We start from the raw sequence: 22206 nt of genomic DNA on the forward strand, positions 1-22206 counted from the left end.
TTTTGCAACAAACATTGTGCAATGGGCTAGAGTGTATGAAACTCTAAAATGAATTATGAAAGTAAACCCAGAGGTATTGTATTATTATCAATATTCATAACATATATCTCATTCATAATGAAAGTATGGCCCTTGTGTTATTCATAACATCGAACATAAAAAGTTCTCTTATGAACAACCTTCTTGCAAGATGCCTTATGCAATGGGATAGAGTTTGTAAAACTCTAAATGAATTATGAAAATAAATACAGACGGCAATACACCGATGGAAGGTATAGTAACATTTACTATGTTCCCTGTGTATACCTTAACCTCATTTCTAGCTAGTCTTTCAGGCCATAGTAGTTCTTACATCGAGTTGCAACAGAATGCAATCGAGCGGGCATTTTTGTGATGAACTCACAATACCCAAGAATTAGTGATTAACATGTTTAAACATAATTCGCAAGAACTATATCTTTGACCAGCCTTCTATACATCAAAAACTTGTATGACATTCATACATGAGCTGGATATTCCAGTCTTCTTTCCTTTTGCCTTTATACTTCTAGCAGTTTAACTTTTAGTATTTCTCCTACTCTCAGAAGAAGCACCCAACTTAAGAGTGGCATTAGCCCCGGACTTCCTAGGCGTGTAAGTCATACTAACACCCTTTGGACACTTCCTTTCTCTTTAAGTTGTTGTTTTATTCACCTTTCATTATATGACAGGCGTTCTTCTGGATCCCTTTCCCAACAGTCAAATGCATAGTAAACACTTTTACTAATACTTGCAAACAAACATTGCTTTGTTTGTATCTGAAAATAATTTTCAGTTCCATGAATATCATATAACTATCCCAACTTTCGAAGTTTGGGTTTCATGGAAGCAAACATATTCCACTTGACCGTAACAGAATTCTAGCTTTTGGATCAAAGGACGAGAGTCACATGATCGATAGCATTAGCGGGAGGATACGGAAAGCATGCGATAGGACAAAGTCCTTCTCGGCACTTTTGAGGACAATCCTCATATTACGGTACCAATCGTAAAGTTTTAACCAGATATTTAACAGCTATTCAATTTTAACAGGGAAGGTGGAAACGCGAGCCATTATTCTACAACTATTTTGCATATAACACTTAGACAATGTTCATAATTAATTGCACTAAGAATTAAACATGTTAATTCAACAGTGCGCTCCCACTCAATTCAATATCTCTCAAAATTGATTGTGAGTGATACAAGACCCACATTTCAATTGTTCGCCATTGGTGTAACACCACTGATGACGAAAAATTTCAACCGGTAGGCCAACTTGCCAATCACATCTCTATGTGACTCTTGTTCATCTTTCGTTGCGTGTGTTCCGAGCTCATGACGGTCATGCCTGAACGTCAAGACAACCAAGTGATCTCGCTGCGAGGTCTCAACTCACCCGCCTCACACTTCTCTAATCGTTCGTACCCGTGTGACACGGCGCACCCCGAAAAGATAGGTGTCGTGACGGTGCTACACTTGGGAGAACACTAACTACTTGGTATTTTAAGTGAGAGATCACCCTAATAAAAGCGACTACCGCGCAATCAAGAAGGGTGCATCATAAGGGATAAACATCTCAGGCAATTCATAATAGCATGATATGGTATAGCCCTTTCTGACGGAGAAGTCTTTCATTTCTTCGTCTTCGGCATTCGCGTCGGTGTTCACCTTCGCGAAGATTGCCACCACCTTGTCGATGCACCAGATAATATTGCTATCTCTATAGCTAACAAAATAATGCATTACAACAAGGTGGACACGCAGGTCATTAAAGTGCAATCATATGGCTCCAACCATCATGCCGAATCATGACACGCAGGTCATGTTAATCAAATTACATCATATAGTCATCTCATACATAATCGAATTAGTATGAGCACTGCTATACCACATCACATGCACATCCTGCAAAACCAAGTTAGACGCCTCTAATCGGTTTATGCAAAATTTATTTTACGTGGCTTCTAAGGTTTTGACTTAAACCGCAGCGACCAACGTTTTATCATCAAGTATGATTATTCAAGTTGCTAGATTAACATCTCGGGGTGTATGAAACACGGGATAATTAAATCTCGAGCCCCATACTAAACTTCGTCATATGCATGACCCCCGTGCAGATCATATCTGCAATGCCCTTTCATCTGCGAATTTCATCTTTCTTTTGACTACGGCAGAACCCAAAGAACTGATAGCACTTCCATGATCAATCAGGATCACGGATTGCCAGAACTTTGTCAAATTCCACCATGCTGTCTCGAGATTGAGCAAACGCAAATTCTAGGGAAGCAACAAGAACCTCGGGTAACAGATTTCATCTGTCACCCGCATAAATAATTTTCAGCAATAGATCTCATCTACTACCTAATTATATTATGCAATACCCATACATCTCCATGTATTCTAGATCGAAACCTGCATCTACGCATAGCACGGCTCTGATACCACTGTAGGGGAACGCGACAGAAAACAAAAAAATTCTGACCTACGCACCAGCCCAGGACCACTATGGAGACTGCATACATGGTTTGATCTTTTTCGTTACCGACTCGTAGCGCAGCGGGAAGTAGAGTCAATGACGATCGGCGGTGCAGATCCCCGCAGCTAGGATTTACAACCTCCCAACCGCGAGGATGTATACCCTCATCTGCTCCTCAGACAGCCCTCCGGGAGGCGGTCGAACAGCCCCCCAGACGGTGTCGCGGACAGCCCTTCGGGAGGACCTTCGAAACTCGAACGGTCACTCGGACAGCCCTTCGGGAGGACCTTCGAAACTCGGACGGTCACACGGACAGCCCTTCGGGAGGCACTCACGAACTAAGACCGAAACTACGATCTCTCTACAGAGTTGCACACATACGGTGTCATCTATCCGGCAGGGCTTTGCCGTCCAGAACTAGTTCCTGCCGGAACCCAGACAGCCTTACGGCTCTACGAAACTCTTTTCGTGGGAGGGAGAGAAGAAGCCAGATAATGCATGGCATGTGTATGAGAGCAAGGGATGAGTGTGGAGGGCTGCCCCTCCACCTCTATTTATAGGAAATCCCAAGGGGGTAGGGTAGTTTCACAAAAAACCCAAAATGCACATGAATGAAGTCCTTCCACAAGGACCTAGGAGTGAAACCAAGGAACAAGAGGGTCCCCAAGGGGGGATACCCCATGTGGCCGGCCACACCCCCATGAGGGGCCCAAAAAATGGCTCCTATCCATCCATGTCATCCCCAAGATCTTTTGGAGCAAAGCCCCAAAAGGTGGCTTTCCATAAAGTAACCATAAAGCTGATTTTCACTATTCACGACGACTTCAACGTCTGATCGAACTGAAAATATTTATGTGGGCTAAGAACATTTCCAGTACCCACTAAAATGATTTTCAACGCGTTCCGAAACAATTCCGAGTTTAGTGATTTTCATCTGCGAAACGCATCTGAAGTGGCTCCGGCAGCTCCGGAACATTTCCGGTTTTTATCTCAGAAAATTCCAAAAAGTTTCCAGAATGATTCTGGCATCCTCCAAGAATTATTAGGCATGTGCCGAAACCAATTTGACTTAATGGTGTATCCCGAAACAACTTTTCGGTATCATCGAAACTTATCCGATGACCTCTCTCTGCGGTACGATTCCGCTGTCCGAAACTTTTCGGTGTCCGAAACTTTTTCGGTGATTTTCTCTCAGACTCCCTGTCTAGTATTCAGAAGATAGATGAGCCTTAAGCGTGTAACCCTATAGGTTCGGTGAAGTATAGACATCACCCGGAACCCCTTCCGATCAATGATCAACATCGGAGCCGTGGACACCCATATTGACCCCTATACCCACACGAATAAATATTCGAGTGAACCTCCAGTTGCCGTGTGCTATTCCTGTTGCTTCGCGATATGTTACAAATACCCGAGGTGAGACATGTTGGCATTCCCGTGGATCAACAACTTGTCCACTATGCTAGTTACCTCGTTACCGGTTTTGTTCTCTTTTCTCGTTTCGTGTTCCGGCATCCCCGTGATCAAATCACAAAGTGTCTGGCCAGACGATGATGGACACCGTAACACCGAGAGGGCCCGAGTATATCTCTCCATCGTCGGAGGAGCAAATCCCAATCTCGAGCTATCAAGTCACTTAACATACTTTCCCATGAACCCGTAAGCCGCCGTAATAGCCATCCAGTTACGGATGACGTTTAACAAACCCCAAAGTTCATGAAGCAAGCATGAAGAAACTCGATACTCTCATGGTCTAAGGAATTATGCAAACATTAACTATCTCTGTGTTATAAACCATTAACTTGTGATGAATGTATCTCATAGCATAACATCAATTCGGGTCGATTCAACACAAATGTCCTTCCTGACATTGTGCCCTCAAAATTGCTTGGCATAGACATGCCCATGATTGGGAAAACATAATCATCATGCAACACTTGAGCTAGTCTTAGAGGCACGACTAGGAATACATTTTACCGTTTATTATTCCACACGTGCATATGGGTTCTCCCCAGAGCCTTTATGGATATACGGGCTCGGGAACCACAACAGTTATAGCATGGAACATAAACATAATTATGAACAGGGAGATAATCAATAACATTTATTATTGCCTCTAGGGCATATCTCCTACACTATGCTCCCCGGCAACGGCGCCAGAAAATAGTCTTGATAACCCACAAGTATAGGGGATCGCAACAGTTTTCGAGGGTAGAGTATTCAACCCAAGTTTATTGATTCGACACAAGGGGAGCCAAAGAATATTCTCAAGTATTAGCAGTTGAGTTGTCAATTCAACCACACCTGGATAACTTAGTATCTGCAGCAAAGTGTTTAGTAGCAAAGTAATATGGAAGTAATGGTAACGGTAGTAAAGAACTTGCATGACATCTTTTGTCCTACCCTCCCGTGGCAGCGGGGTCCTAATGGAAACTAAGGGATATTAATGCCTCCATTTAATAGAGTACCGGACCAAAGCATTAACACATAGTGAATACATGAACTCCTCAAACTACGGTCATCACCGGGAGTGGTCCCGATTATTGTCACTTCGGGGTTGCCGGATCATAACACATAGTAGGTGACTATAGACTTGCAAGATAGGATCAAGAACTCACATATATTCATGAAAACATAATAGGTTCAGATCTGAAATCATGGCACTCGGGCCCTAGTGACAAGCATTAAGCATAGCAAAGTCATAGCAACATCAATCTCAGAACATAGTGGATACTAGGGATCAAACCCTAACAAAACTAACTCGATTACATGATAAATCTCATCCAACCCATCACCGTCCAGCAAGCCTACGATGGAATTACTCACGCACGACGGTGAGCATCATGAAATTGGTGATGGAGGATGGTTGATGATGACGACGACGACGGATTCCCCTCTCCGGAGCCCCGAACGGACTCCAGATCAGCCCTCCCGAGAGGTTTTAGGGCTTGGCGGCGGCTCCGTATCGTAAAACGCGATGAATCCTTCTCTCTGATTTTTTTCTCCCCGAACACGAATATATGGAGTTGGAGTTGAGGCCGGTGGAGCTCCAGGGGGCCCACGAGGCAGGGGGCGCGCCCAGGGGAGCAGGCACGCCCCCACCCTCGTGGACAGGTGGTGGGCCCCCTGGCCTTGATTTTTTCGCCAATATTTTTAATATTTTCCAAAATTAAGTTCCATGGAGTTTCAGGTCATTCCGAGAACTTTTGTTTCTGCACATAAATAACACCATGGCAATTCTGCTGAAAACATCGTCAGTCCGAGTTAGTTCCATTCAAATCATGCAAGTTAGAGTCCAAAATAAGGGCAAAAGTGTTTGGAAAAGTAGATACGACGGAGACGTATCAATACTTGATAAACATGATTAGTCCCAATATGCATGTTGTCATCAACATCAAAATATGATGAAGGGCATGATTGCACTTTCACCTGGGACATTTTTAGCCGAGTAACATGGCAAACAATTATTCCATATTTAAATACAAAATGAATCATCATAGGAAAAATTAATGATCCATTACAACTATGTTTCTAAAAACACAAAATCCCCATTTCACTCTTTCTCGAGGAGAAAGTTGAGGCCGAAGCTCATTGAAGATGCCATGCTTTAGGCGCGGAGCAAGTGGCCTCATATATTACCTAATACATTGATAGGTTTTGTTAGAAACAAGGACGGGGCCGAGTTTTGATCTAAAAATGCGAAGCCGGGCCTGACACCTGTCCAACCGAGCAATATGGTATAAGACAACTTTTGTATTTCAAACTAAATAAATCATATTGTGGCAAATTAATGAATCATTACACCCTTTTTTTAGGTCAGATGAATCATTACACCTATTTCTCTGAAAATAATCCCTCATTTCACTTTTTTGGGTAGAAAAGCGAGGTCGAGCCCATCCCTAATGTCGGGCTTTCAGTCCAAGCTGCCCATGCCCAGCTTTACCGCGGGGCATGACACACCCTAAATTTCGGTGCTAAAGGTCTCATTCATAAAAATAAATAGAAAAGGTTGCTTTCCATCCAATATCTCCCTTCTTCAAGACAAAACCTAAACTTGTACTCATAATCGCATAAACATTCAATCGGTTATGCTCCTTTTTACATCACATGACGCAAAGAAAAATCCACGCCACACGAACCCAATACGGAAACCTTTCAATCCCAACCCATACCACCCGAACCCGACCCAAACTATTGGATTTTGTATTTCTAAAAATGGAACTCAATAATTTTCATTTATAGTGTTTCTGAAAAAATCTACTCTTTTATAAGAAGAGTAGTAGAAGAAATGTCCTTCATTTTACAAAAAGTTGCCTTTTCATCCAAACCTCCCTTTTTTTGTTCGAAAACATGATAATAATGACATATAAAGAACCGGCCAAACGGAACCCGTACGATCCGAACCCGCCCCGAACTTTCAATACCGTTTTCCGAAACTCGTGGATTTTTCACATTTGTTTTGAAAATATCTTTTCCCTAAAATGAATGAAATGCATTACGAGCCGGACTGGCCAGAGTGAAACATGAGTGCAAGCCAAACCAAACATATTTTGAAACATAAATGAGAAGGTGTTCCTATTACTAGCATCTATTGTAGGCACCAGTAGAGTAGGATTGATGCCTATCTACTTGTGATTTTACAGCCGTTGGGCGTTGGGTACTTTGGGTGGGTAAATAATTGAAGAGGGAGGAGATACACACAGTAGAGTACTAGCGGTCACGTGCCTCGTTTCCTCTTCCGGCTCGCCGCGCCGCGTGCAGCAGCAGCTTTACCCTCCCCACCAATTGCCCAAAACGATCAACCCCAAGGACTGCTCCCACGCCGGGCCGGCCGCCGGCCGGGGTTGACTCACTCACTCAGTCTCCACTCTCCACGGCGGCGGCGGCGCCGGCCGCCGGCAGATGGACATGGACGGCGTTAACGAAGGTACGGCCGCTCCATGGTTCCCCGCCGGGCAAGCGTTCGTCCTGTTGGTTAGCAAGAAACGCCCCTCTTTTCTTCTCTCTTCCCATTCCTCATGGCTGTCTGCTTGCTTGCGCGGGCTGGCTGTCAGGCTGCGGCGAGGGCTGCGACGTGGAGGGCTGCGAGTGCGGGGCGGACGGCTGCGAGGAATGCGAGTGGTGGAGGCTGCACTGCTACTGGAGCCACGCCGGCGACCGCCCGAGGCACTTCTCCCTCGTCGCCGGCGACGATTTCGCGGACCATATGGTACGGGTTCACCGTCGCTTCCTTCCTCCCGTCATTCCAATGTCTGTCTGTCTCTCTGTACTCTGTCGTGATGGAGAATAACCTGATGCTTTTCATTCTTGGCAAAGTTCAGATTTACCAGTCCATCACTATCAGGAGACGGGCGTTATTTCCTTTCTCTGGGATTTCAGCTCAGCTCACGGGTTAAACATCTTTAAGTTCAGTTCACATACATAAACTAGAATTTTACCTGCAATGTAAGTAGATGGCAAATATGGAGCCCCTAAAATTTGTCTGATCCTAATAAAGAGTTTCTTCTTGATATGTCCAATGTGTCCAGATTCCTCAAGCCCCAAAATTTTACCGGATATATTGTTTGAACTAGTAGAATCTAAGGGTGAACTGAACCAGGGACATGTTACCCATATTTTTTTTGCAAAAAAAGTATTCACCTTTTGGCAGGAATACAGAGTAGTGGAGATATCAAAGTATTTGACCTCTGAATGTGTAAGATAATTGATTGTCAAGGTTAGATTGTTATTCCTGTGCTTGAGATAAATCAAGCTAAGTAAGATCCACTTGCCACTTAAGATCATTGCTCTCAGCTTTCTGCACCATCAAAGTGTTCATTTTACAGTAATCCTGCAACATGAATTCTTTCTGTCTGAATTTCCCACAACCAGTGAAACATATGTCTCTAAATAACCAAGTGTACCTTCCTTTGTCCTTGGACAGCGCATACGGCCGCCGGTTGCGAGCCATCTGAGGAACTTGATCACCGAGTTCGACAAGATCCAACTTGAAGCTCCTAATGGCCGCAGCTACCCTGTTAAAATCGGTTGGGAGTTTGGTGACATTGTTCTCAGGTCTGGATGGCACGACTTTGTCGAGGCGCATCACATAGAGCAAAACTACTCCATCCGGTTCGTGTACCGTGGGAACTCCAGCTTCGAGGTTCACATATCCGGTTCATCCGGTCACGACAACTCTTCTCCACCACCTCCTCGTGATCGTCATGTGCTGAATGGTGAAGTCAGTTAGGACCTTCAAGTCGTGAGTGCTTGCTTTTGGTGATGCTTCTCTGATAGTTATAGCACTCTTTTTTCGTGATGCGCAGAACAAGTGGTGCCTGATCCTGCACATGTTCAGACATCAATCAACATTGACTATACCGCATTCCCCGGGACCAGGCTAAGCCATGAACAAGAGAAGAAAGTGCTAGAACTAGCTCAGAGCAGCATGAGGTCTGAATTTCGTCTGCATGTGGCAGCTGTGAACAAAAGGAATGCCAACGGGGACTGCCATGTTGTAAGTTACATCCTTCCCCACATAATTTCCTGCTTGTGTCTGTGACTCCGACCGATCCATAGGCTATTAATAAACTCTAGCTTGTGTTCTTGCAGTACATACCCTTGATGCTTTTGGACAGTTTCAAAGAGGGGATAACTGAAGCTCCCATTCAGCTCAAAGCCCATAGCAACGACATGATATACGTTGTTGGCGCAAGCAAGCATGGTGACGATCAAGTAATCCTCCAATCTGGGTTGAGTCATTTTGTAGATGGTCACCGCATGCAAGACAACGACCTCCTCGTCTTCAGAAGCAAGGGGAAAGCCCGGCTCGAAGTTCTTGTCCTTGACCCAAGCGGTTGTGAGAAAACTTGGTTTGACATGGGAAACTCTTCAGACGTTTCCAGAGAAGGCCGTCGTGCACAAGCTCAGAATATGGCTTCAACATCCTTCGGTTGGGCTAAATCAGGTCAGAGCAATGCAGCTGCCATATATGTGCATTCCTTTCATTTCACCACATTTTGGATGACTTGTGGTCATTGTGTGAACACCATAAGGAAGCATGGAATGTTTTGCAGGACTCCAAGCTCGCGAGTCGAACGAAGCCGGTTTACAAGCTCCTAGGTGCAACAATTACATATCAACCGGGTCCCCTCTACATAGCCAACAGGAAGCAAAAGTCCAAGGGAGAGTTCGGGCAATTGGTTCCGAATGTCCTGTGTTTGTGAAAGTGATTACCTCCAGTGATGTTGCTACCGCTCCTTCTCTGGTGAGTTCAGATACCACGACCACTACGTATAATCTGTAGTCGGTTTTTCATTTTGTCATGAAAATCTTGAGACCCCACTACTTTTGTGATTGCGTCGCGGAACTCACATAATCCATTTCTCACCCAAAAAACTTGCTGTCTAATGTGCACTTTTCTACATTTTGCCGAATGAATCATTGATCCGAGGCTGATCGTCATATCTGACACTCTGTCGCGCTCGTGGACAGTACTTGGGCAAGGACTATGCTTCGGCATGTCTGCTGACCCAGCCAGGACGTCTCCGCCTCCTGCTGGAGGGCGACGAGAGGGATTGGGACTGCAGGTTGGGCTTGAGGAAATCTAACAAAACTTGGTGGATCGACAGATCCTGGCCGAAATTCATCTCGGATGTCGGGCTGGAGGAAGATGACATCTGCCTCTTCGAACTGACGGACAGGAGCAGTCTCACGATGAAGGTCCATGTCATCCGCAAGTCGGATATACCGGCGCCATGAGAGAGTTTGACTCAAGAATGACCTGATGCTAGACAGAATCTGTAGCTAACTGACGGTGATGGACCCCACACTAGTGCTGACTCCTGTGCTATTGTTGCTGATCCCTGTGTTGCTGCTTGTTTAGCAGCCACCGCATGAGCAACTTCCTATAACTAACTAGTGATGATTCGGATTTCCACCATGTCTCTCTCTCTCTCTCTCTAGTGAGGTGACAAAAAATCCTGTTGTGTTGTGTTTCCTACTCCCATGTGATGCTTCTTCAGCTGGGACTAGGATGCGTCATTTTTTTCAGTCAAAACTGTTGCAAAGGTACCACATGAATAGTGATATTGCGCAAGATGACATGAACTTGTTATAAGTAGATGCGCAAAAGAGCATTCGACTCAAAAAAAAGAAGAAGCAAAAGAGCATTCAAGTCTGCGTTCACAAAAAAGAGCAGAAGAAAGGGTCCCAGATGATGTTTCCATCTGTCAAATTTTAAATCAAAACATCCGCCAAATTTTAAATGCAAAAAAACTGAAACTAGAATCAAAGTGTTTTCCCTTCTCCTTATACCCCACATGGAAAGCAGGTTCCATGTAAAAATGCAGCAACAGTAATAGGTCTGTCTCTCTCTAGTGAGCAGCTCATCACATCGTATAAAATTTCTACTGTAAGTATTTGGCAAGACTGTCGACCAACATTCAGAGTTGCAAAGGCGTCTGAGCAGTCTTTCTCACATTCAACAGGCATCTTGGACAAGCACTGATCTCCATTGATTGATTAGGGTAGGATTAGTTGGCTGGACGACAGAGAGCAGTCGTACCTCGAGAACCAATGTGCGAGATCGCCGCAGGAGATGGTGACGCGATGCGGCCGGCGTTGAAGTCGGATGCGGCGAGGCGGAGGGCTGGGGGGATGTGAGGCGTCGGAGGGGCTACGGCAACGGCAAGGCGGCGGCGTCGAGGAAGAAGAGGGAACTTCTCAGCCGGAGAGCGTACGCTGTAACAAAGGTGCGTCCGAAGCAGAGCAAAGCAGAGGAAGCAGAGCACCCCCTGATTTTCCTTTAGAAGAGCTACAAATAACTCGTAACAAAATTTATTGCTATTAAATTCAAGCCACATGGCATACATTTAGTCACTATCTCAAATACAAATAATTATTGTTTGACTTAAATAATTTGAGCGGATGGAGTACCCGTCCTAATTATTTGTCTTAGATTTCTTTAAATACGGATGTATTTAGACACGTTCCGTATCTAGAGAAATATAAGATAAATAATTTGAGCGGATGGAGTACGATTCTGCATCTGTGCTCTCATTTCCATCATCTCACTGTTTGATTTTCAACCTCAATCTTGTTGACTCTCCTCCCTAGACCAATGTATTTCATAGCATGATCTTGAATTGCCTCTTTTTTCCTTGCCTTCCCATTCATTGGCAACTCATTTCATTCACAAGCTTTGAACAATCCAACGGCCTAAGAAAGCTCCTCCAAGTGCCGGCTTCGTGAGAAGATCACTTTAGTTTAGATTCTGGAAAAAAGTTCTTTCGAATTATGAAAAACGCACTAGTACAAAAACAAGCATCAATAGCGGGCCTCAAAAACGGTTGTGGCCAAACATAACAAAGCTGCCTGTAATACCCACACCAAAGTGGTTATTTTTTTCATATAAAAAGCTCTGACGACGGTTGGAAATCTGAAACCACCTGCAGGAAAGATTGGAGGCGGTGTGTACTACGAAACCGCCTCTAGCAGTTTGTAGGCAGTTTCAGTGAGTACCTAGGGGCGCACCCTCTTCCTTCTCTTTGTGTACCACATATTCATTTTCCTTCCATTTTCCTTTCCTTCCCTGATCCCATGCCAAACCCTAGCACCACCGCCACAATGTTCACCTCGGCGAGCACGCCGACTCTTGAACACTTCTTCACATGTGACTGTCGTCGACCTAATCTCCGTCAAAAGGTGGAGGTGCAGTGGCATATCAGCCCATTCATGGCGGTGTAGTGACAGACCGTCCCATCCGAGATGGCGCAGTGGCATGTCAGCTCATCCGCAGCGGCGCGGTGGCAGATCCAATCCGGCTATGCTATCGACCAAGTGATGGAGCTAAATCCAGCAAATCTCGGGTACGGGGTCCTGATCTGGTAGCCTTGGAACAATGGTAACATAAACAAGGGGATATGATGTTTTACCCAGGTTCAGGCCCTCTCGAAGAGTTAAAACCCTACGTCCTACTTTTGTTGTATTGATTGGGAAGTAACGAGTACATTGTTGATCTACCTCGAGATCGTGTATCTCTAAGTTGTCCTATATACGGCCTAACCCCAACGGCTTATGTAGATACCGGGGTACCTAGGGTTACAATGGTCGGTTGCTATAAGAGGAAAATGTTGCACATCGACATGGCCGCCGACCTGGAGACCGACCTGTAGTGGGCGCGAGACGACTACGTCCGGGAGGAAATGGAGCACCAGCGCCGCGCCCTCGAGGAGATCGACGCTCGGCGCCGCGGCCGGGACGAGGATGGCGTCGTCATCCTCGATGATAGCGACGACGAGGCGCCGGCGCCATCCAACCCCGTCCACCTCGGCAACCCAGGACAGGGCTGCAGCAAGGATGACGACGACAACGGCGGCGACTACACCGCCTTCTACTGCCTCCTCGGCATGCATTAGGCTCGGGGTGGCGCCAGCGGCGTAGTTTTTTTTAGTTTTTTAATTATGTCTTTTAAATTTGTACAAATGAATGAAAACCGCCTGAATTTGGTCCTAATTCGTGTCATTTTCGTCAAAATTTAGCCGAATTTTAATTTCAAATAAGGCTGTCTGGGGCGAACTTGGGGGGTCGGCTGGGAACCCGAGCCCCCCATGGTGAATTTACCGCCGGTTGACACCCAGGCGGCGCTATTTCAAGCCCCTAGGGGCCGAACGGCTGGAGATGCTTTTACTATGTGGATCCGTTTCTAGTAAAAGTGGATAATCAACAATTCAACATATATGGGATCCTTTCCCACTACCCGCCTAGTTTGTAAACACAAATCTGTCTACGCATTGACGTGGTCTTTGATGTACATTAGTATATCTTTGACAGCCGTCTGCATGTTAATTCAAATTACATTTTTGTATAGAAAATGTTGCCAGGCAAAATGGATGAATCAGGACAGACCAATATTCATACCAAGACTCACAATAAACATGCTGACAGTCTTTTAATACGCATCTTTGACAGCCACGTGCATGTTAAAAAAAAGACAACAAAAGGTTCAATTATATTTAACAATCTAATGATGTATTTTTTGCAGGGAACAATCTAATGATGTTATTACTGCATACAGGTTATAGAATATAGATGCACGCCAGATCTTTTCTTCTGATAAGCTACACGGTACGTCTTTCCTAACAACAGAAATCTGGGCTACATATCAAAGTCTCAATCTAAGAATACACAAATATTAATGGAAAAAATACTCGGAGAGACAATCTGCTATCATAGTATACTCAAATGACAATCTACTTATGCCCAAAAGCATGTTACCGTCTTACCAAAAAGAAAAGAAAAAATTGCATCCCACTCTGAATTCGTGATACTTGTCTTACTTATTCCTAGTCGTTCCACTAATTCGTGATACTTGCAGACATATACAGAAGTATCAGTTGCGCAACACAAATCACAAGAGTACACCAGCTTTGAGACAAAGAGGGAGTAGCCCGAATAGAAATGTGGAGCTTTATTTGCTGCAGCATCCAATCAGAGTACGCGACTTGGGCTCCATAACCAAAGGCGCATCTCGGTTTAGGCATCTAGGACTTGACGGCCGGCGTCGTAGCTGAAATAGATGACCGGAAAAAGAATGAAGCATATGCACATCTTTTGATCTACTGCTCACCAAGACAAAAAGTACAAACCTGTTAATAGTACCTGAGCCTGCCATATCTATTTGCTCGTCTCAGAACATGCGGTGCGGATTAACTCTTATCATCTCCAGTATTGGACGGTTGGGGTTCGCCTCGGCCATGCTCTTGAAAGCATCCTCCGTAGCCTCTACTTCTGCCGCCGTCGAGCCAACGCAGAATAAGCTGACAGTGAGGCGAGCAAGGCTGGAGAGGCGTTGGATGCCAAAGTCGAAATCGACCGCACCAGATTCGGGCTTTTCGATGAAGTTATGGAGTTTAAGCTCCTTGAGCCTCGGCATAGCCCCCGGTTCAAACATTAAAACTCCCATACGAGTATCGTAAACCCGAAAACTATGCAAATGTTGAAATCCTTCACGCCTGATGATGAGCCGCCCAGCGTCGTCTGTTTTGCGTAAAGACAGTGACAAATCGATCAGATTGGGTATCAATCCAATCATCTCAATATCCTGCTGCTCTATCTTCACATAGTCGAAAAACAACATGTGTAGGTTGGGAAGTGACGCGAGCCATCTGCTAATCCGGCTGATATCTTGTCCATATACAGAAACCTCCTGGATACAACCCAAAGGAGGGAGGAACGGCTCTTCTCCATCCTTTTCTCTCAGATAATAACCAATACTCAGGGAACGGAGGCCGCATTCGTCCAGTTTACAGAGAGAGGACACCAGCTTTTCCTTGGACTGTTCTAATTTGTTGCCTTCTATCCCATCAGTGTCCAATTTAATCCTCAGCTTTCTCAGATTTGTTAGTTTGCCGAGCTCTTCCACATGCTTCAACTGCAAGGCATCAACCCAATCAAGCTCTTGCAAGTTTATCAAGTTTCCCAACCCATCTGGAAGCTTACAACCGGGGTCAACAAACAAACGTGCCAGTCGTTGTAGCCGACTTGTGCTTTCAGGAAGCTCACGTAATCTATAGGATGTAACTAGCGTCTCTAGATACAGCAACTCCCCAATTTGCCTGGGAAGCTCCGTGATTCCTGTAAAAGAGATATCCAAGTATCTCAGCTGATAGAGTCTTTCAATGTCCTTGATATGATGATTTTCCAACTGATTGCAGGCTTGCAAGTCTAGCACGCGCAAGCATTTTGACCTCCCAAGCGAAGGCAATAGCTTGATATCCCTAAAAGCAGTGATTGACCGAGCGTGTGACAGATCCAATTGCTCCACGGTTTCTTCATCCTCATTCCCCATTAGAGAGAGCCGACGAACTATGCCATTAGGCTTGCATTGTTTCTTTAGGACGGTACACATGTTCTCTTCGGAGGATTTGTCGATTAGGAAATCAAGGATGGTGTCATGGACTCGGCAATACTTTGCCTTGCCGTCATACCCTATGTTGTCGGGCTGTATTAGACTTCTGTTCACAAGCTGGTGAAAATATTCCTCTCCTAATTCCATGAGATCTTGTCCACTTTCTCCATGGATAAAGCCTTCAGAAATCCATCTGCGTACCAACCGCTGCCTTTCAATCAATTGGTCTTCAGGAAACAGAGCCAGGTACAATAAGCAGCTTCTTAGGTGGTGGGGAAGATCAAAATAACTAAGAGATAATATGTAATTCATGGTCTCTATTATATCACTTTTGGCCTTTGAAGAGCGTATTGAATGTCGCACACGATCCCACTCTTCTTTTGTTTCCCTTGTTGTGGCCAACAAGCTAGAAATGGCGTTGATGGCCAGAGGTAGACCACGGCATTTTTTCAAAATATCATTGGCAGCTTCTTTCAAGCTATCAGGACAGCTTTCTTCACAACCAAATATCCTCTTGAAAAACAATTTCTTTGAGTCAGCCTCACTGAGTGGTTTCATCTCATAGACAAGATCTTCACTAGAAGGAGAGCAAGATTTGGCAACATCAACTATACGTGTTGTGATAATTATTCTGCTGCCCAATGTATTCTTGACAAATGCACATTTCAAAGTTTCCCATGTTCCTAACTCCCATATATCATCAATTATGATGAAGTACCTGCAACACAGTTTTATGAACATACGCATTAGAGCTCATTAGATATTTATAGTAATACCTATCAAGTAACGTAAAATCCCGAAACAATGTCACATCACATCTGTGTGCATCCTAGATATAAAACACCTTGATGTAATTGTCTAACATCAATAAATATGTCATTATCTAAAACATACTTGTACGATAAGTGAAATCCTCATAGCATCTCACATTAATACATAACTACAAATGGGGAAGAAACCCAAAGATGACAACTCACCACATAGTACTAGGTACAAGCAACTCCAACGCGCCGACACATTTGGTCCGCGCGTGTCCGTTTGACTCGAAATGGACAAAAATGCCAGCCCAACACGCGGACGCAAACCCAAATCACGTCCGCTCGGTGTCCACGTGGACGCATTTCCAACCCAAATTTGCACCTGATTTGCGTCCACACGAACACGAGACGGACATGCTGCGTGTTCGCCTCAGGCCCGCGTGTCGGCCAACCAACTACCACCGCAGTCGTAGTCAATGCAGCCCACCTACCTCGGGCCCGCATGACAGTGACTAGAAGCGTCCAAACCACGTCCTTTTTAATTGCAAGGGTGCGGCGGGGCCGGCCTCATCCACTTCTCCTCCCACTCCAGTCCACATCCGCTCCCTCGCCAGCGACAGAAAACCCTAGTCATCATGGGCTTCTTCGGCAAAGGCAAGGGCAAGGGGAAGCACGACCACGAGGCCGGCTCATCGCAACGACCGGTGAGGCCGCAGACGAAGGGGTGAACATTGGTGTCGGCATCATGGGACGGGAGGGCGACAGCGCCACGGGACCGTGCAGTACCACAGGGAGTACCGTGTCCCGCTGTCGTGGCCGGACGTGAACCTCCCCCACGGCTGGCACCTCGACCCCCACCGCATTTCGGTGCCGTCCGTGCCGTGGTCCGAGCGTGCACGAGTCAAGGAGATCCGAGCTGGGCGTGCTCTCCTTACGTCGGAGCAGCGCTGCGACCCCGCCTACGCGCCAGACTCCCCTAACTGGGATGTCTGGTTCACCACCGAGCACGATATGTGCTGCCGCGGCACCGTCCAGCTCGAAGCACGCCCTCCACCGCCACCGCCGGTGGTCAAGCAGTAGGGTGAGAAGGAAGAGGCGGCGTTCCTCAAGGCGTTCGAGGAGGTGACCCAGCGCGCCATCGAGGAGTCCCAGCCCGAGGACTCCTGGTGGCCTGGCCTCGAGGACGCACTGTAGCTGTCAGCTGCCAGCGACAGCGTCTACCCGCCACCACCACCGGCCCCATCGTTACCAACCGCGCGAGCGCCGGCACCACCGTGCCCACCAGCGTCTACCAATGGAAAGGCGTCGTCCGGGAGTGGGTGAGTGCGCCGCCCGTTTGGCTGGGCGCGATGGAGGATGAGGCGGCCTACCTCGCGGCGTGGAAGGACCACACGCTGGAGGAGGAACGGGAGGACGACCAGGTGCGCATGCATCGGGAGCCCGAGGAGGAGGAGCACCGGCTTCGTTGGGCGTGCGAGGAGGAGGAGGCGCGCGCGACGCCAGGCAAAGCCACCGCAGCAGCATGCGGCGTTCGAGGCCTACCAGCAGGCCTTCCCGTGGTCTGAGCCAGCAGCATTCTTCGATCTCACCCGCTCCGACGACGAGGACGACGCCTAGGGCTGCAGGCTGGGGCACGACAGTTTTTTTATTAAAGCTTTATGTTTAATTATGTGGACTTTGACCGGTTTTAATATGCATTTTTATTTATGTTTAATTATTTTAAGCTTTTTAAGTTTTTTTAAATGCCCATGCGGACTAGTGCGTAGGCCGTATTGGGCGTACCCACGCACCCAATGGCAAAACCGAACATGCCCGTCCGCTCGGCCGATCCAGACGGACAAAAAGCGAACAAAAACTCCGTCGACACGTTGGAGTTGCTCTTAGATACAATTTGGTCGCAATATAATGGGAAAAAACATTTCCATAGGAGGCAAACAAAAAAGAGCAAGATTTAACAACCAAGAGTATCCAGTAACAGTGGTCTGCGCATGCAAGTGCTTTGGGTCCTTAGAAGATGTGTGGCGCCAGAAATCGGCATACAGATTTTAGCTATATCTTATAGTGAACAGATCGACATAAGTTGCAAAAAACAATGACTTTAAATTTTAAACGCGGTCATACAAGTTGAGAACGAATGTAAATCACACAAAGCAATCTTCATTAGCAAAATTCTAGGCAACGGATTGTACATGAGCTAATTAAGCAATGTTACTTTGTAGCAGATCTCACATACATACCTTGTGTCTTGGAGGAACTCTCGAATCTTGTCGATGATGAGTTGTATATCATCTAATCTAGAGCAAGCATCGTCTTTCTTGGTGATTTGTGATAATATAGATCTTAATATCGCCTTCATGTCAGGCTTGCGTGAAATCGAGACAAAAGCCCCGCAGTCGAAGGTCGCTCCAAGGTTGACCCGGATCTGGTTGGCGAGCGTGGTCTTGCCCAACCCTCCATATCCAACAATAGAGACAGATTTCAGTGATTGGCCCTCTTTCTCATTCAGCCACTTGACAAGTTCATCCTTTGGTCCATCAATTCCGACGAGCTCTGTGGCGTCTTTGTAGACTGCACGAAGTCGAGGGTCGACCTTGTCTTTTGCCGGCATAGAGGAGGAGGGCTCGTCAATCTTGTACCTTGAATGGCAACAAATCGGATAGATGGATGCAAGCATCAGCTCAGTCGCAAATCTGATGGTAGGTACTAATAGTACTGTAAAGAGAACCAGATCTGGTACCTTGAAAACCTGTCGCTGACATCCTTAATTTGTTTCTTGATGTCTTTGACCTCCTTGGCGATCCTGCGGCGGGTCTTGATGTCCGGCAGCAAGTTCTTGCACTTGTCCATGAGCTTGGCGACGCCATGAGCCGCCTCGGAACAGGAGGACCCGTGTTCCTGTTCCACGAGGACCATGAACTTGTCTATGTTGTCCTCTATCTTATAGGACATCTCCCGCACCGCCGTCACACGCAACTTTGTTGGTTCGTCAGGCTCCTCCACATCTGACATCTTGAGGAGGAACGCGCACATGACCTCCAGCTCGTCCTTGAGGAACTTGATGTCCCCACGGACGTTCTTGAGCAGCTTGTATTCATCCGTCAACATAGCTCCCAACTTCCGCAGGAGGGAACCCATTGCCCCTGTGGATGCGCTCACCAGAACTTCCGCCATTGTTGCTCTCTCTCTCTCTCTCTCTGGTGTGTGTTGATTTGGGCTTGCAGATGGCGATGGCGATGGCAAGCACGGGAAAAAAGAATCCTTTGTCTATGGAGCCGACAAGACTAATGAAACACGGTAGGGTACTACACTACTTTTGAGAAAAGAGATTCACGTAGTATACACGGAGACAGCTTTGCAGGGATACATGTGCTACTTGTACTGCTCAAGATACTATAAGACATCTTCAACAATTATAAAATAGGTGTTGATAAATTTATCACCTAAGACATAGTAATGATGTGGCATATAATAAATAGGGAGAGAGAGCAAAGTTGTAGTCCCTCCGTCCGGGTTTAAAGGGCCCGTTGGCCACCAAGCCCGTTCGAAAATATTAGGTTAGTGGTAATGGAGAGTATCATATACTAGTATCATGCATATGAACTTGTCAAGTGGCTGAATGAGAAAGAGGGCCAATCACTGAAATCTGTCTCTATTGTTGGATACGATATCATGATACAAACTAGTACAACATTTAATATGATACGATATCATGATATGATACCACACCCTCTCTTTTCTTATTTAATTATGTGCCACATCATCTAAAAAATCTAGTTGGCATACATGATACCATTTATGATACTACCATTACAACCAGTCTTACGCAATAATGCTAAACATACAAAGAGTTACATACAAAGAGCACCAATGGCTGGCGTATTTCTTTTCCTATTCCGATGTTGTGCGCCTTGTTTCCTCTGCGTAGTTATGGGGTTTGCATGTGCTTGCATGCCGTTTCATTAGGCTAGTCGTAATAATAGTATCATAAGCGGTATCTTGTATGCCAATTAGACTTTTTAGATAACGTGACACATAATTAAATGAGAAAAGAGAGGGTGTGATATCATATCATGATACCGTAGTATATGATACTCCCCGTTTCAGCCACCCAACCCGCTACATGATGTACCTCGTTTCGTGTGTGTGCGCAGTTAAAGCTCTGCATGCAAGCGCTGCGAGCAAACAACTCATTATTTTTTCATTTACTCTAAGCTAGATTGAAGCTCACTGATTGGTCCGTTTAAGCTCTAATTTTCACACGCCTCTTTTCAGCAGTGTCTTAGTCTTGCCAAAGTTGTCTTTGGGCCTAATAAACCAGACAGAGAGAGTATGTAGATTAATCAATAACCTTTGCACAAACTCCAAGGGGGAACAGAGAGCAATCACATTTATTTTCTCACCATCTATTGAATAACTTAGATACAACCTATATTTGAGTAGTTGTATAATAGCTTGTGGGTTGATGACATGAAAATTTTACCAACAAGTCTAACATAAAACCTGTTGAAGATGCCCTAAAGCATGGAATCTTTCTACAGTCTTGTCCTGACTACCTGCCTCACCAATTACTTTGCTCGGTCCCCGTCCCGACTGCCTGCCGTAACAATTACTTTGCTCAGTCCGACTACCTGCCTCAGCAACTACTTTGCTTGGTTAAGAGCATCTCCAACGCAGCTACCCATTTCATCTGCCCACGTTCGTTTAGGTCGTCGTGGATAAAAATACCAGTCACAACGTGATGACCCATTCCCAAAACATGTCCATACGGATTCATTTTCGACCCAAATTTGGGTTAGAAATATGTCGGCGCGGACGCGAGGCGGACAGGCCACATGTTCGCTCGGTGTCTCGGACCCATTTGGCGGCCGGTCAACTATCTTCCGCGTCTTTGTTAATGATGAACACAGACCGCGGGCCCATGTGTCCATGACGGCGGGCGTCCTTTTTTAATCCGAGCATGCCAGGGGGGCTCATCCTCTTCTAGCCTCCCATCCCTGATACGTCTCCAACGTATCTATAATTTGTTCCATGCTGTTATATTATCAATCTTGGATTTTTATAATCATTTTATAGTTATTTTATATCATTTTTTGGTACTAACCTATTGACATAGTGCCAAGTGCCAGTTGCTGTTTTTTCCATGTTTTTTTACATCATAGAAAATCAATATCAGACGGAGTCCAAATGCCCCGAAACTTTACGGAGAATTTTTATGGGCCAGAAGGAACACAATGGGCCCTGGCTGCGCCTTGAGGGGGGGGGGTGCCCCCGGACCGCCTCTTTGCTTTATAAATACCCCAAAAATCCCAGAACCCTAGGGGAGTCGACGAAATATTCATCCAGCCGCCGCAGAGTCTAGAACCACCAGATTCAATCTAGACACCATCTCGGATGGGGTTCACCACCTCCATTGGTGCATCTCCGATGATGCGTGAGTAGTTCTTTGTTGACCTTCGTGTCCGTAGTTAGTAGCTAGATGGCTTCATCTCTCTCTCTCTTGATTCTCAATATAATGGTCTTTTGGAGATCCATATGATGTAACTCTTTTGCGGTGTGTTTGTTGGGATCCGATGAACTTTGAGTTTATGATCAGATCTATCTTTTTATATCCATGAAAGTTATTTGAGTTTCTTTGATCTCTTATATGCATGATTGCTTATAGCCTCGTATGTCTTCTCCTATATTTGGGTTTTGTTTGGCCAACTTGATCTATTTATCTTGTAATGGGAAGAGGTGCTTTGTAGTGGGTTCGATCTTACGGTGCTTGATCCCAGTGACAGAAAGGGAAACGTCACGTATGTATCGTTGCTACTAAGGATAAAACGATGGGGTCTATCTCTACATAGATAGATCTTGTCTACATCATGTCATCGTTCTTATTTCATTACTCCGTTTCTCCATGAACTTAATACACTAGATGCATGCTGGATAACGGTCGATGTGTGAAGTAATAGTAGCAGATCCAGGCAGGAGTCGGTCTACTAATCTTGGATGTGATGCCTATATAATGATCATTGCCTGGATATCGTCATAATTATTTGAAGTTCTATCAATTGCCCAAC

At 45.7% G+C, this 22206-nt stretch overlaps 2 protein-coding genes across 4 annotated transcripts; one reads left to right on the forward strand and one right to left on the reverse strand.

The window, feature by feature from the left end:
* The first annotated feature begins 7205 nt into the window (after positions 1–7205).
* Positions 7206–10535, forward strand: LOC123165734 (B3 domain-containing protein Os03g0620400). Of its 2 annotated transcripts, none has more exons than XM_044583450.1 (7): positions 7206–7424; positions 7552–7706; positions 8421–8712; positions 8803–8993; positions 9074–9443; positions 9553–9743; positions 9971–10535. In XM_044583450.1, the coding sequence occupies exons 1-7, from the start codon at positions 7400–7402 to the stop codon at positions 10235–10237; spliced, it is 1491 nt and encodes a 496-aa protein (XP_044439385.1). In that variant the 5' UTR covers positions 7206–7399; the 3' UTR covers positions 10238–10535. The 2 variants fall into 2 exon arrangements, with proteins under 2 accessions (XP_044439385.1, XP_044439386.1); XM_044583451.1 differs by having other exon boundaries at positions 9089–9443.
* Positions 10536–13683: 3148 nt separating this feature from the next.
* On the reverse strand, positions 13684–19468 carry LOC123164577 (disease resistance protein RGA5). Of its 2 annotated transcripts, none has more exons than XM_044582108.1 (4): positions 18882–19468; positions 18382–18780; positions 14125–16104; positions 13684–14045 (listed from the first exon to the last, which is right to left on the reverse strand). In XM_044582108.1, the coding sequence occupies exons 1-3, from the start codon at positions 19313–19315 to the stop codon at positions 14166–14168; spliced, it is 2772 nt and encodes a 923-aa protein (XP_044438043.1). In that variant the 5' UTR covers positions 19316–19468; the 3' UTR covers positions 13684–14045; positions 14125–14165. The 2 variants fall into 2 exon arrangements, with proteins under 2 accessions (XP_044438043.1, XP_044438044.1); XM_044582109.1 differs by having other exon boundaries at positions 14138–16104; positions 18882–19464.
* Between the last annotated feature and the right edge of the window lie 2738 nt (positions 19469–22206).

The sequence above is a fragment of the Triticum aestivum genome, chromosome 7D (assembly GCF_018294505.1).
Source record: "Triticum aestivum cultivar Chinese Spring chromosome 7D, IWGSC CS RefSeq v2.1, whole genome shotgun sequence".
Lineage (NCBI taxonomy): Eukaryota > Viridiplantae > Streptophyta > Magnoliopsida > Poales > Poaceae > Triticum > Triticum aestivum.